General features: G+C 37.8%; 2 protein-coding genes across 4 annotated transcripts in view; both read right to left on the bottom strand.

The window, feature by feature from the left end:
• Positions 1–3,143: 3,143 nt before the first annotated feature.
• coq5 (coenzyme Q5, methyltransferase) lies at positions 3,144–6,843 on the bottom strand. The gene is made up of 7 exons (XM_055198561.2): positions 6,608–6,843; positions 6,004–6,153; positions 5,591–5,812; positions 5,405–5,511; positions 4,827–4,915; positions 3,730–3,841; positions 3,144–3,579 (listed from the first exon to the last, which is right to left on the bottom strand). The coding sequence occupies exons 1-7, from the start codon at positions 6,807–6,809 to the stop codon at positions 3,478–3,480; spliced, it is 984 nt and encodes a 327-aa protein (XP_055054536.2). The 5' UTR covers positions 6,810–6,843; the 3' UTR covers positions 3,144–3,477.
• A 1,326-nt stretch (positions 6,844–8,169) lies between these two features.
• kremen1 (kringle containing transmembrane protein 1) overlaps positions 8,170–13,243 on the bottom strand; it is an 86,292-nt gene continuing 81,218 nt past the window's right edge. For all 3 annotated transcript variants that reach the window (XM_055198564.2, XM_055198562.2, XM_055198565.2), the window contains 2 exons: positions 10,808–10,892; positions 8,170–10,494 (listed from right to left, as the gene is read on the bottom strand). In XM_055198564.2, coding sequence (XP_055054539.2) covers positions 10,338–10,494; positions 10,808–10,892 — 242 coding nt within the window. In that variant the 3' untranslated portion in view covers positions 8,170–10,337. The remainder of the gene's footprint in view (positions 10,495–10,807; positions 10,893–13,243) is intronic.

Here is a 13,243-nt window from a genome sequence, read left to right as displayed (position 1 = left end):
GATTTCATGTTATACGGTAAATCTTTCTTTGAAGTTAATTTGTCTTTCACAAACATAAGGTAAGCTTATTTATATACACTACATAAAAATGGTCCCTAGATGTCACTGGGACGGTACCCATTCAAAAATTACACATTAAAGGAACAGTATGTAGGATTGTGGACAAAACTGGTATTGCAATCACAAAACTTGTGGCTAAAACTGGTACTTTTTGCATAGCTTAGCATAATCCATTGAATCTGATTAGACCATTAGCATCACGCTAAAAAATAACCAAAGAGTTTCAAGATTTTTCCTATTTAAAACTTGACTCTTCTGTAGTTACATCGTGTACTAAGACAGACGAAAAATTAAAAATTGCGATTTTTTTTTAGGCCGATATGGCTAGGAACTATACTCTCATTGCGTAATAATCAAGAACTTTGCTGCCGTAACATGGCTGCAGCAGGCGCAATGATATTACACACTGCCCAAAAATAGTCCCCTGCTACTGAAAGTAATCAAGTGGAATATTTTCGGGCGCTGCGTAATATTGTGCCTGCTGCAGCCATGTTACGGCAGCAAAGTCCTTGATTACTATGCCAGAATGAGAGTATAGTTCCTAGCCATATCTGCCTAGAAAATGGCAACTTTTGATTTTCTCCATTGGTCTTGGTACTCGATGTGGCTATAGAGGAGTCAATTTTTAAATTAAAAAAATGTCAAAACTCTATGGTTATTTTTGAGTGCGATGATAATGGTCTAGTCAGATTCAGTGGATTGTGCTGAGCTATGCTAAAAGTGGTAGCGCCAGACCAGGAGATCGACTGAATGCATAACAAAATAGTAAAAAATCTATTTTTAACTCTAGTGGAGCTGGAAAATGAGCATATTAAAAAAAAGTGGCGTGTCCCTTTAATATCAGTATTGCAGAGGTATATATATATATATATATAAGGGGAACTGCCATAGTGACAGCTTGGGACCATTTTACTTTCTGGCAGTGCAGCATCTCATACACAAGGGTGATTTAACGGTAATAATGATAATTGCAATGACAAAATTATTCGAATAAAAAATAGAAATATAATTTTTTGTAAAATGTATTAAAGCCAAAATAAAACGATACAGTGTGGTTAATAAATGCACAGCTAAGCAGAAGCGTTTTATAGTCTGCATACTGAACGTTGCGCATCTGACTTCTGGTAAATGGTTCCAGTTACGGGTGGTTAACGGCTAAACGCCGACTTGCCTTGTTTTTAGTGAACCCTTGGTATTTCTAACTGACTTGATCTTAATGATCCGAGCAATCTTCCATAAGCAAATCTGCAGTGTTTGGGTCCCAGGCCGGTGAGTGATTTATAAACAAGACGTGTGTGATTTTTAAATCTAATTGGATGCCAGTGTAACGAGCCGAGGAGCTGGTAAACGCTTCAATACAAACATAGTGAATCACAGGGGCTAAACCCAATCACAGGGGCTAAACCCAGGTAAAAAGTGCACTAAAATACACTTTAAGTACGGTAGAGCGGGGGACAAAGTAACACTTTGGCTTTATTATTCAAAAAAGATTTAAGTTATATTAATTTTTTACACAATCAACACATCTCTGCTGCAAATAAATACTTAAATGTTGTTTGTGGGACCTGCCGTTATCATACAATTACATTGATATTTACAGGGATAGTTCACCCAAAAATTAAAATGTTGTCATTTATTCACTCTCATGTTGTCACAAACCTTTATAAATGTCTTCTGATAAACAAAGGAAGATTTTGAGGAATGTTGGTAACCAAACTGATTAGAACACTCATTTTAATTTTTTAATGTCAATGTGCGCTTCTCAAGTGCCAAGACTTTCATATTATTTTTTTTCCCTACTATGGATGTAAATTGTGCTTCTGATCAGTTTGGTTAGCCCACATGAAGAAAAATTGTGTAGTAAATTGTACAATACTGTAGTCTTATAGTAATGACTTCATTTTGCAAACGTATACCTTTCTGTAAGAAACAGTATATTGTGGCCAAAACTGATATTGCAATCACAAAACTTGTAGCTAAAACTGGTACTGCAATCACACAACTGGTGGCCAATACACAACATAAACATCAGTTGAGGGCTGCAACTCCACTTTTTAAATGACAATATCCTGGCCAGACCACTGTTGTCAGTGATATAAGTATGTGAAATTAAAATGATTTCTTAGTGACATATCAGGCCATTTTATGATTAGAAACTTATTACATACTGTTCCTTTAACTGTAATAAATCGATCAATTGTAGTAAATACTGTTGCGTAATACTGACTATATAGTATATTCCCTTCAGAAACATTTGAAAAATTTGCTCAACATACAGCATAAGGGATTGAAGAGCTCAGATTCAAAATCCCAGGCTGGGATTAAACAGATTTTAAGTAAAAATATTAGATGAACGTATAATACGTGCCAAGAGCATTCGATTTAAAGGCAGCTATTTCATTGCTAAATTATTTTTAGTGCTGGGCAAAGATTAATCGCATACAAAAAAAAGTGATTTTTTTTGCATAATTTATGAGTGTGCGCTGTCTGTAATTATTATGTATATATAAGTACACACACATTCATGTGTGTATTTAAGAAACATTTACATGTGTACATATATGTTTATTTATATTTCTATATATTCTATATGATATAAATTTAAATTTTACATTTCTGAAATGAATGTATGTTTGTGTGTGGTAAGTATACATAATACTGTAATTACACATAGTACACACACATATATTATGCAAAATATCACTTTTATTTTGTATGGGATTAATCACGATTAATCTTTGCCCTTCCACATTCCGTACATTTTTGTAGCTCCAGATTTCCCTCTCTGCCTGAAACCCACGGATTTTGTACAAAACTCATCAATTTGAAAAGTGCTGTGTCCCTGATTGGCCAGCTAATCTGTACGTTGTGATTGGCCTGAATCCCTCTGGGCGACAGAAATGTGACGCACCATGTTTGAAAGATTTGTGAATCGGACAATAGGTGCCCTTTAATATCATGATCTCATTTTTGACGGAGGTGGGGTTTATCGGCTTTTGCATCCGAGCTCCTCGATTCTAAATCATCTTTGGGATCAACTGGGAATTGATGGGTCATCATGAATTCACTATTCCTCAAGAGCATTATGTAGTGGGATGACCAACATAAATCATTTTAATTTATTAATGTTAATGTGTGCTTCTCCAGTGCCAAGAACCAAACCACACTGTCCAGTTACTTTAAATAAGACATTAAAAAAGGTATGCTGAATCAAACCCAAAATTCAAACATTTTAACTCATTTTTCACTTCACATAGTGAAATGTGTCTCCATATAGGAAACGGGACATAAATACATAAGCCAAGTGTCACGCTGACCCGCACAGTTTTGTCAGATAACCTATTTTAAACACTTGTAAAACAGCATTTGTCTCTTGTCAGAGTTCATTTGAAGATAATTTCAAGATGAGGCAGACACTCAAAGCTTGAAGCCTGAATGAATAGCAACAATTCCTCCGGTCAAGTTGAAGTACTGGACACAGAAGAAGCCAGCATCCTCGATCATTTCCTTAAATGTCTCCTGTGAAAGACACAAAGTCAATTTTCTTACAAACGCTGCATATATACCTAAAAATGTATATTATATTACAGCATATATTATAATGGTATATTTTACATTTTCTAAAATTCAAGAACACTGATGTCCAACACCAAACAATAGATTTGTTACCTGGTCTGGAAATTTTCGGATGCTTTCCACCAGATACTGATATGACTTCCAGTCTCCTGCGATCACTTCCCCCAACACAGGGATCATCTGAAAACTATATGCATCATAAAGCCTGAAAAAGAAAATTTATTGGGTAAATATATTTTAAGGATTTTTAAGACGGCTGCCATAACATTCATATAATATCTCAATAAATTCAAGGATTAGTCAATTTTCTTTAAAAAATCCAGATAATTTACTCACCACCATGTCATCCAAAATGTTGATGTCTTTCTTTGTTCAGTCAAGAAGAATTTTTTTTTGAGGAAAACATTCCAGGATTTTTCTCATTTTAATGGACCCCAACACTTATTAGTTATTATGCAGTTTAAAATTGCAGTTTCAAAGGACTCTAAACGATCCCAAACGAGGCATAAGGGTCTTATCAAGCGAGACAATTGTCATTTTGGGCAAGAATAAAAAATATGCACTTTTAAACCACAACTTCTCGTCTTCCACCGGCTGTGTGATGCGCCAGCGCAACCTCACGTAATTGCGTAATGACATGGAAAGGTCACGTGTTACATATATGAAAGGCACATTTGCGGATCATTTTAAACAATAAACTGACACAAAGACATTAATTAGTATCATTTGACATACAACAACGTCAGAACGGTCCTCTTTCTCCACACTTGTAAACACTGGGGCGTAGTTTCGCATACATCATCCGTGACCTCTTGACGTGATGACGTATTACGTGAGGTTGCGCTGGCGCGTCACAGGACCAGAGGAAGTTTAAACAAGGTTCAAAAGTGCATATTTTTTTATTTTTCTTGCCAAAAATGACAATCGTTGCGTTAGATAAGACCCTTGTGCCTCGTTTGGGATCGTTTGGAGTCCTTTGAGGCTGCAATTTTGAACTGCATTGAGGCTGTTGAGTTTTGGGGTCCATTAAAATGAAAAAAATCCTGGAATGTTTTCTTCAAAAACCATAATTTCTTCTCAACTGAACAAAGAAAGACATCAACATTTTGGATGACATGGTGGTGAGTAAATTATCTGGATTTTTTTTAAGAAAATGGACTAATCCTTTAAGTCTAAATGCATGTAGTAACCTTGCAAGCACAGGGTTGGATACTTTGCTGAATTCAAGACACAAGAATCGTCCGCCTGGTTTAAGGACACGTTGCGCTTCTTGCAGGGCCTACAGACCGTAACAAAAATTCAACCATAATGTTTACAATGCGCCTAAACAAATGTGACCCTGGACCACAAAACCGGTCATAAGGGTCATTATTGAAATTTAGATGTATACACCATCTGAATAAATAAGGTTTCCTTTGATACCGAGATGAAACTATCTGAAATATTAGGGTGCAAAAAAATCTAATACTGAGAAAATCGCCTTTAAAGTTGTTCAAATGAAGTCCTTAGCAACACATAATACTAACGATAAATACATTTTTGATATATTTATTGTAGGAAATTTAGAAAACATCTTCATAAGAACAATACTTAATATCCTAAGGATTTTTGGCTTTAAATAAAATATATAATTTTGACCCATACAATCTATTTTTGGCTATTGCTACAAATATCAGTGCTACTTATGACTAGTTGTGGTCCAGGGTCAAATACTTGTACAAAATATTAAAGCAACGCTTACACAGATAATGTCATGTCGTGTCTTTACCTGCTCTATGTGCGTGACATTTCTGATGCCAAATGCAATAGTGTATAAATCAAACTGATTGTCATCAAATGGGAGCTCTTCTGCGTCACCCACGACCCACGAAAGACCTGCAAACAGGTGATGTTGAGACCGTACCCTTCGCATTTCGGAATAAAAGCTGTGTCTTTGGGTTATAGGTGACTGTACCTGTGCCGATTCCTGCTTTCTCCGCCCTCTGTTTACCAACTTTAAGCATTTCTTTGTTGATATCACACACCACCGCCCGAGATTGTGGAAGGCCTGACTTGTTTGTTGCATAATGTTCAGCGATGTCCCTCCATGATGGCGTCTGACTGGACCTTACTTTTTGCCGCTGCTGGCGTTCATAAACTGAACGCGTGTATTCCAGGAAGCGGAAAGAGATGTCCCCTAAAGCACAAGATGGATATGAGCAATGTTTTTTAGATGTGAGCATGGTTGTGATTCAGAAGCAGGAAGTAAGGTAGAAAGTTAGATGCCAGTGCAATTTAGTGTAAGCCTTGCATGTTTGGTTATATATCAACCTAAATATAGTATGTATGCTTGTTCATGAAGGGTGTTTGAAGAAATTTGTGACGTACCAGTGCCACCAGCCGTGTCTAGTAACCGTAGTCCAGGCTGAGGGTTCATTGCATGCAACAGCGAGTCTTTCCAAAGGCGGTGTATTCCCAAACTCATTGCATCATTCATCACGTCATACTTCTTGGCCACACTTTCAAACACTTTATACACTGGGAAAAAATGAAGGAGGTATAAAAGTGTGAGATTTGCATCTATCAGCCGCTTTTATCCAAAGCAACTTACAGTCCATTAAAAGAGAATCATTTTTTATTAGTATACGTGTTTCCTGGGTTTGAACCCATGACCACTGCAAATGCAATGCTCTACCACTGAGATATACAGAAACGTATGAACTTAGACTATGCATTTAACTTACATACACAATTGCTCAAAGTTTATAAGAAGGAATTTTTTAAAAGTATACGATGCACACATAAAACTGTAGACTGCATACTATCTATGATAGTGTCTGTCAAGCTTACTTGAAAAAGCTCGAATTGAGAGCTGAAGCCAGCCTCGTGGCATACTCTACTTATGATAAAAAGTAAGAATTTGGACTGTTTATAGTAAGCATGGCGATATAAACTGATGAATTTGAACGACTGATCAGTGATTTGAACTTACCTCTGTCTGCTTTCTCCTCCTCTGGCACTGTTTCGAAACCAAAGTGTGTACTTTTCCCTTCTGATCCATCACTGTACCCGCGACATACTGTCAACCAAGCGCCACAACACGAATGTTTAATTCGACTCCTTGAAACACGATTAATATTTCGACTGGATTCACAGAGAGCTCTAAGGGCAAGTGTCCTCATGGAGGCAGCCATGTTGCGCGCAAGTTTAGTTGCGAAACACCTGCGTCATAACTGCGCGACGCGACGAGTTGTCGTTTCTCGCACGTCTTAACTGGACTACACACTTTGTAGATCATCTAACATCTTTTACTACAGTAATTGGTGTGGTATTAAATATATTAAAAATATAAGTATACAATTTAAGTACTTTTCACATCATTGTTACTTTAATGTCTAATGCAAATAATTATATGTATATACTTTCTATAAATTTTCCTCTGAATTTAACGTCTACTACTATTTTACTACTAATTTTCTAACCCTTACGAAAATGAACCATGTTTTTTTTTTGTGTGGTAAACGTGTAACCATGTTTTTTTTTGTGTGTGTATCGATTACTATTAGCACAACCATTTTTTACTACAGTAACTATGTTTTTTTTACTGTTAATTTTTGTAAGGGAACTTAGCCTTTTTTAACACACAATTGTGCATTTTGCGACCTCCACCAGCAGGGGTCACTCTAGGATTCATAATCCAACCTTGCAAGTCTTCTTATATTGTAAAATTTTTGTATACCTTTTTTGTATATTGATAATATTATAAATCACTTCTCTCATATTTTAAATGAATTATAAACTGCTTGTTGTTTTTTTCTGGTTGCTTTTTATCATATGTGGTTACTTAGTGAATAAAGGTTGCCTGGGTTTATGGATATTCATCCAGATTCATTAGCATAAGAACACACTCCCTCAATAAGCATTCTTAGTTATATTACATTAATAATATTAAACTGATTTATTCATATTACTTAATTCAGATTATGAATGTGCATACCTCAAGTCTCATGAACATCTGCAGGTGGGCAGTACACACACACACACACACACACACACACACACACACACACACACACACACACACACACACACACACACACACACACACACACACACACACACACACACACACACACACACGGAAGGGTTAATGGCTTACACATGGGGTCTGTAATACAGGCTTTGTTTGTGCATCCATTCTGCGTCTGGTCAACCCGTTCTCTGGTAGTCATTTTATCTGATAAGCTGTACAGCAACACAGAAAACATCAGAGCCGAATTTCTTCCTTCCTTTGCTTTCTTCTTTTCAAGTCTACAGCAGATGTTGGTTCTTTGGAGGTCTGTATAGATTTCTAATGCATGTTTGTTTGCATACGTCGTCTTTTGTCATGTCTGTTTAATGAAATGCTGCAGATACTACGGTCATCTCGCAAGCAAATGTTGGAGTGCCCTGAAGGATCTGATTTGCATTGTAAATTCTCTCTCTCTCTGCTGTTTTCATAATTAAAAATGGCAATAGTGACAATTCATGAAAAACAATCAGACACAACCAGCATTAGAAACATGCATATTTATTTTTGCACTCAGGACACATTAAATAAAAACTACAAAGGTACTTATACAAAAGATATATCCCATTTTACATCCGAAGTAACAATAATTTATGGTATAAATTAAAATTCTCACTATTTTATTTACAATTCCATGAAAACATCTTTTCATTATCCCTGGAAGTATTCTCTCCCCCAAAACCTAGGACTCCCATCGTGGTTTCTCCGAAGGAAAGCCCACTGACGTTTTAATAAACCACAGAAAAATTTGACACTTTTTTTCCACTGCTAAAAGTGCATTCAGGCCTCGCTGTATTTAAGGATGCCTGCATGGATTCTGTATTATTCACCGGTCTTTCCAAACATAAACGACCTTGTTTGACATATTATGTCACTTTGGATTTGTCTCTCTCTGTGATTTGACAGCCTCTCTCTCGCTCTATCTGTGAATGGTGACACTTTATTTTGCATGGGCAGCCCTGGGCACTGCACAACTTTGGTTATGAAGTATTTATGCTGTGATTAACACAGAGTGCATATGAGAACGCAACCCAAATACAGCATCAGGTCAGCCAAATACATTTGGACTGAGGAAGAACAGGAACTGGACACGTTGGGTGGGTGGCTTGCTCAACTGAGGTCTTATTACAGATCGTTAAACACTATTTCGCAATTTGCTTTGATTTTCAAAAGATTGAAGGGGTATGCTGAAATAAAATATTTAGAGTACAAATGCTTTTGGTTGTTCATTACACAAGATAAGTACTTCAGTAATAAGTTAAAGTGCATAATGTAGCCGGTGACTTAAGGAATATTTCACCCCACAATAAAATGACTCTTCCTATTGTTGTTTCAAATAGATTTTCTGTAAATTTTCAATGGAAAAGACATTTTGGTGATTGACAGGAATGGCATTGCATGAAAAAAAGCTGTGTACTAGATTAAAAAAGTATGCATGTTCGAAACAACATAATGACCGATTTTTGATTTTGGGTGCACTGGCCCTTTAAATTGTTTAGTCTGCAAGTGCGAATGTACTCCAGCGAACATTAAAATGACTCTATCTCTGAAACATACAGAAACATGAGCTCATTGAGTACAAAACAATTCTGTAATCTTGTGACTAAAGCACCTGCAAAATTATTAAAGTTCCCATGTTTCCTTGTAGGAATGACCTCACTCCCCGCACCTGGAAGTTTAGCGTGATCTGCAAGGTTTGGCCGACTGCAGAAGTGCTTCAACATCTGAAAGCTAAAGCTGGGGTAAACGGGGAGAAAGAGCAAACAGTTTTGAAAGAATTGGTGGGGGGACCAAATGGCGTTTGATCGTTCCCACACAGAATTACACAAAGTTCGTCACGATGCGTCCCTTGCTCAACCCGACACAAACAATACGGCCCAATGACACCCACAGGACTACATTAATCTTGTGAAAATACCCAGTGCTTATTCTCATTTGCAATTCAAAGCTCTGGAGGATCAACGCTTGTTTACATCATCCAGACATTGTGACAACATAGAAGAAAAAAAGGCTTTTCTCAGTCCTGAAGGCACTTAAAGGCGTTCAACAGACCAAATATAACAAAAGACAGTCGGAGAGGTCCATCTTGTAGCAAATGCAAGCTTTGGCGCTCAGCTGCAGTCCAACACTCTCAAGATTTTTTTTCCTGGTGACTTCAATCCTGAATGTCCGATACATTTTGTGACATCAATCCTTTAACTATACAGGCAGCTCCCCAACAAGAAGTGACCTACGAGGCGATCATAGGGGGATGGAAAGGGATCGTATCTCTCCTCCAGAGGGTCTGGTTGGGCACAGTGGCATTGTGTAAGTGGTTTTGTCTTTTAGTGTCTCAGCCCGAAAAACCACCCTGAAAAAAGTTTTGTTGCTCTGCCTTGGCGAAAGAAACATCTCGTTCCTTTGCAAATCAAATCAATCTGTTTATTTGTGCACCTGTCACGGAGTTCGTGATTGGTTGAGATGCAAATCGGGAGTCAACGCATCGGCATCAAGCTCGGTCCATAAGTTCCTTACCAACAATCGACTTGCGGTGGTTATTTTAAGTTAATTTGGGAGCGGTAAGTTCCCGTTTCATAGCCCAATTTGCGTACAGTGTGTGCATTCATTACGTGGGGCTAGTAAGTAGCAGCCGTAGAGGTCGGAGGCATTAAAGTTAGTTTCCCACAAGAGGACTGAGGTCTCCGTGATGATTCTTGAGTTTCTTTTTAAACAGAGAGATGGTCGAAGGTCTGTAAAAGATGATCCAAGGTTCAGACGTGGTGCTTTGGGCGCACGAATCCGAACCGCTGATTGAGGGAATGGACGGTGATCTGAAAAACAAAAGAGGATAAGGAAAAATGTAGGGGTGGGGTTAATTCAAGATACATCAACTTTTATGCATGGTTCAGTTCAGCGTGTAAAAAACAAATTGTATGCAAAATGTTCAGGGAATGTCCACTGACAGTATAATGGAGACGATAAATTAAACTGCTGATAATGGTGACATCTAATGTAATAAAAACTAAGATAAACTACTAAATATATTCAATCATCTGCTTTGCATTCGCTGTGTTACTTTACATCCTAATATCCAACCAAAATAACAAGCGTTTAAAACCAAATGTAGTTTTCATGTGTACTTACTTTACAGTAAGATGCAGTAGCAGCTTAGCTACCATGGCTACGACTGTTAGCGTTAGCAGGGCAGCTAATGCGTAGATGGTCCACACTGTAAAACATAAAATTTATTACTAACAGTGCAAGTAATACAGACTTATAAAATTACAAATGTACAGAAATAGTCATGTTAAAAAGTGTCTAGTTATGTAGGGTGACCATACATGCCATGACACGTCCTGGACAGGATTTCGGGTGTGTCCTTCATAAGCTGCATTGGTCGACCGCATAAGTCATTGAGGTACTCACATTTTAGTTAAAATCATTAAAAAATAAGATTTATTTCTCTTCTCTTAAGACATACAATCAACGTTTTATTCTTTCCTTGAAATGTAACGGTTGCTTTTCTGAAATAGAACCTCAAATATTAAACCTTGATGACGTATGCGGTCGACCAATCCTGGCCAGGATGTGTCTGGGAAAACTGGCACGTATGGTCACCCTAAGTTATGATAAAAGCGAATAAGCAGTGGTTCTCAAACTGGGGGGCATGGCCCCCTGGGGGGTGAGGAGGGTGCCAGAGGGTCCCCAGTTTATATATTTATGGGTGATTCTCGCGAAATTACGAGTTATGAGGTGTCATGGAACATTTTGATAAAAAAAAGTAAATGCAAAGTAAGAGTATCAAAATAAGAAGCTACCCAGTCTCACGAAATTATGTACCTCACGTAATTTTTTGATTCTTTTTCATGATACTGTCACGAATTTCCGCATTTTTTCATGATCGCATCACGACCTTCTGTCTATGTGTCATTGTCATGCACTGGTCACTCAACTGCCCTTTCACATCCTCAAACCATTGTCGCTTCGGTTTAGGGTTAGATTTGGTGTTTGCGTTAGGATGTCACTTTAAGGATTGGTTTATATTATTTTTATTATATTTTCTGATTTTTAAACCATTGTCGCATGGCATTAGGGTTAGAGTTGGGTTTGGGTAAGGATGTCATTTTATGTAAATCTAACCCAAAACCGAAGCGACAATGGTTGGAAAATAGGACAAAACAGATGAGTAACCAATACGTAACAATGACACATAAACACAAATTCGTGATACGATTACGAAAAAACGCGTAATTCATGACAGTTAGGGCTATCACGATTATGAAATTTGACTAACGGTTAATTGCCTAAAAAATCATGACGGTTATGACTATAAATTGCCTGTTTTGTTGTTTTGACATTTAATTCTCATACATTTTTTTTGTTCATGAAATCATTTTCACACATTATTGTGATTATTTAAATTAAATCTTCTGGCAGTAAATATTAATACACATAACAAACATTTTAAAGTAAATATTTGATGAATATATCTTTCAAAAACTGAAAATTCGCGTTACACTGTCAGTTAAGGAGCACCGCTGCAGCTCCCCCTTGTGTTTTTTAAAGAGATGTGAAATCATTGCGGTGATCTGAAATCATTCCGATGAGGTCAAACAATCACGATGAGACAATTATTTAATCATTGTGACAGCCCTAGTGACAGTATCACGAAAAAGAATAAAAAATTAAGTGACTATAGGTGCGTAATTTCATGAGACTGGGCTGTTTGTACAAATGTATCATGTGAGGTAGTGATAAACACGATGTGCAAACATTTATTTGTGGAGGTCAATTTTAATTTTGTGGCGGACTGAGAAATAAATGAATGTATGTGAACGTGTAGTATTCCAACAATGCTCTCACTTGTATGATGTCACAGCAGTAGGCAGTGCAAATGTAACGACACGCCTATAATCCCTCCCACTATGAAGTGTTACCCCGGATTTCCACCAACTGCGGAGCGGCTGCAGATCGGCTCCGCTGCGTTACGGCTCTGCTGTCCGCCAATACCCACCAGTTCTGTATTTTTTGCAAAGCGGCTGCGTGCTGAAGTGACGAGGGCCCATGAGGTCTCACAAATTCACGTGATGATCGCGCCCATTTTGACGTTAAATTATGATCACAACACGAGATCTCGCGAATTCAGGTATGATCACGCAATGTTGTCATGGCTCCGCCCTGCGGAGCTGTCCGGCACCTGTCAAAAATAGAAGCTCTGCGTATTTGTTCCGGAGGGCTGTGGATGGCCGGAGCTGTGACGGATTCGGAACGCAGTCAGTGGAAATACACACATTGACTTGAATGGAAACCGCAGCGGATCCACAGCCATTCCGCAGTCGGTGGAAATCCGGGGTTACTAAACTCGATGGAAAAGCTAACCAAGCCAAAGTCAAGTCAACTAACCCAACCTGATCCAAGGGGTACTATGCAATTGAAAAGCACCATTTGAGAAACATTTAATCGCCTAAAAGCTAAAATTTTGTTTGCGATATTACCCAGCTCTTGTATTAAGCATAGTATTCCAGCAGAGTGTAAATGTTATTACAACTAAAGTGTTACATCACCATTATTTCCAAGCGA

The sequence above is a fragment of the Misgurnus anguillicaudatus genome, chromosome 22 (genome assembly GCF_027580225.2).
Source record: "Misgurnus anguillicaudatus chromosome 22, ASM2758022v2, whole genome shotgun sequence".
NCBI lineage: Eukaryota > Metazoa > Chordata > Actinopteri > Cypriniformes > Cobitidae > Misgurnus > Misgurnus anguillicaudatus.
Note: the sequence above shows the minus strand (reverse complement) of the source record. Positions and strands in the feature narration are given on the sequence as shown.

Excerpts from the sequence above, each read along its gene's own strand:
- coq5 (XM_055198561.2), bottom strand. The coding sequence starts at position 6,809 with ATGGCTGCCTCCATGAGGACACTTGCCCTTAGAGCTCTCTGTGAATCC. Across the intron at positions 4,916-5,404 it reads ATGTCACGCACATAGAGCAG|GCCCTGCAAGAAGCGCAACG; the intron begins GTAAAGACACGA and ends TACGGTCTGTAG. Across the intron at positions 3,580-3,729 it reads TCCGAAAATTTCCAGACCAG|GAGACATTTAAGGAAATGAT; the intron begins GTAACAAATCTA and ends TGTCTTTCACAG.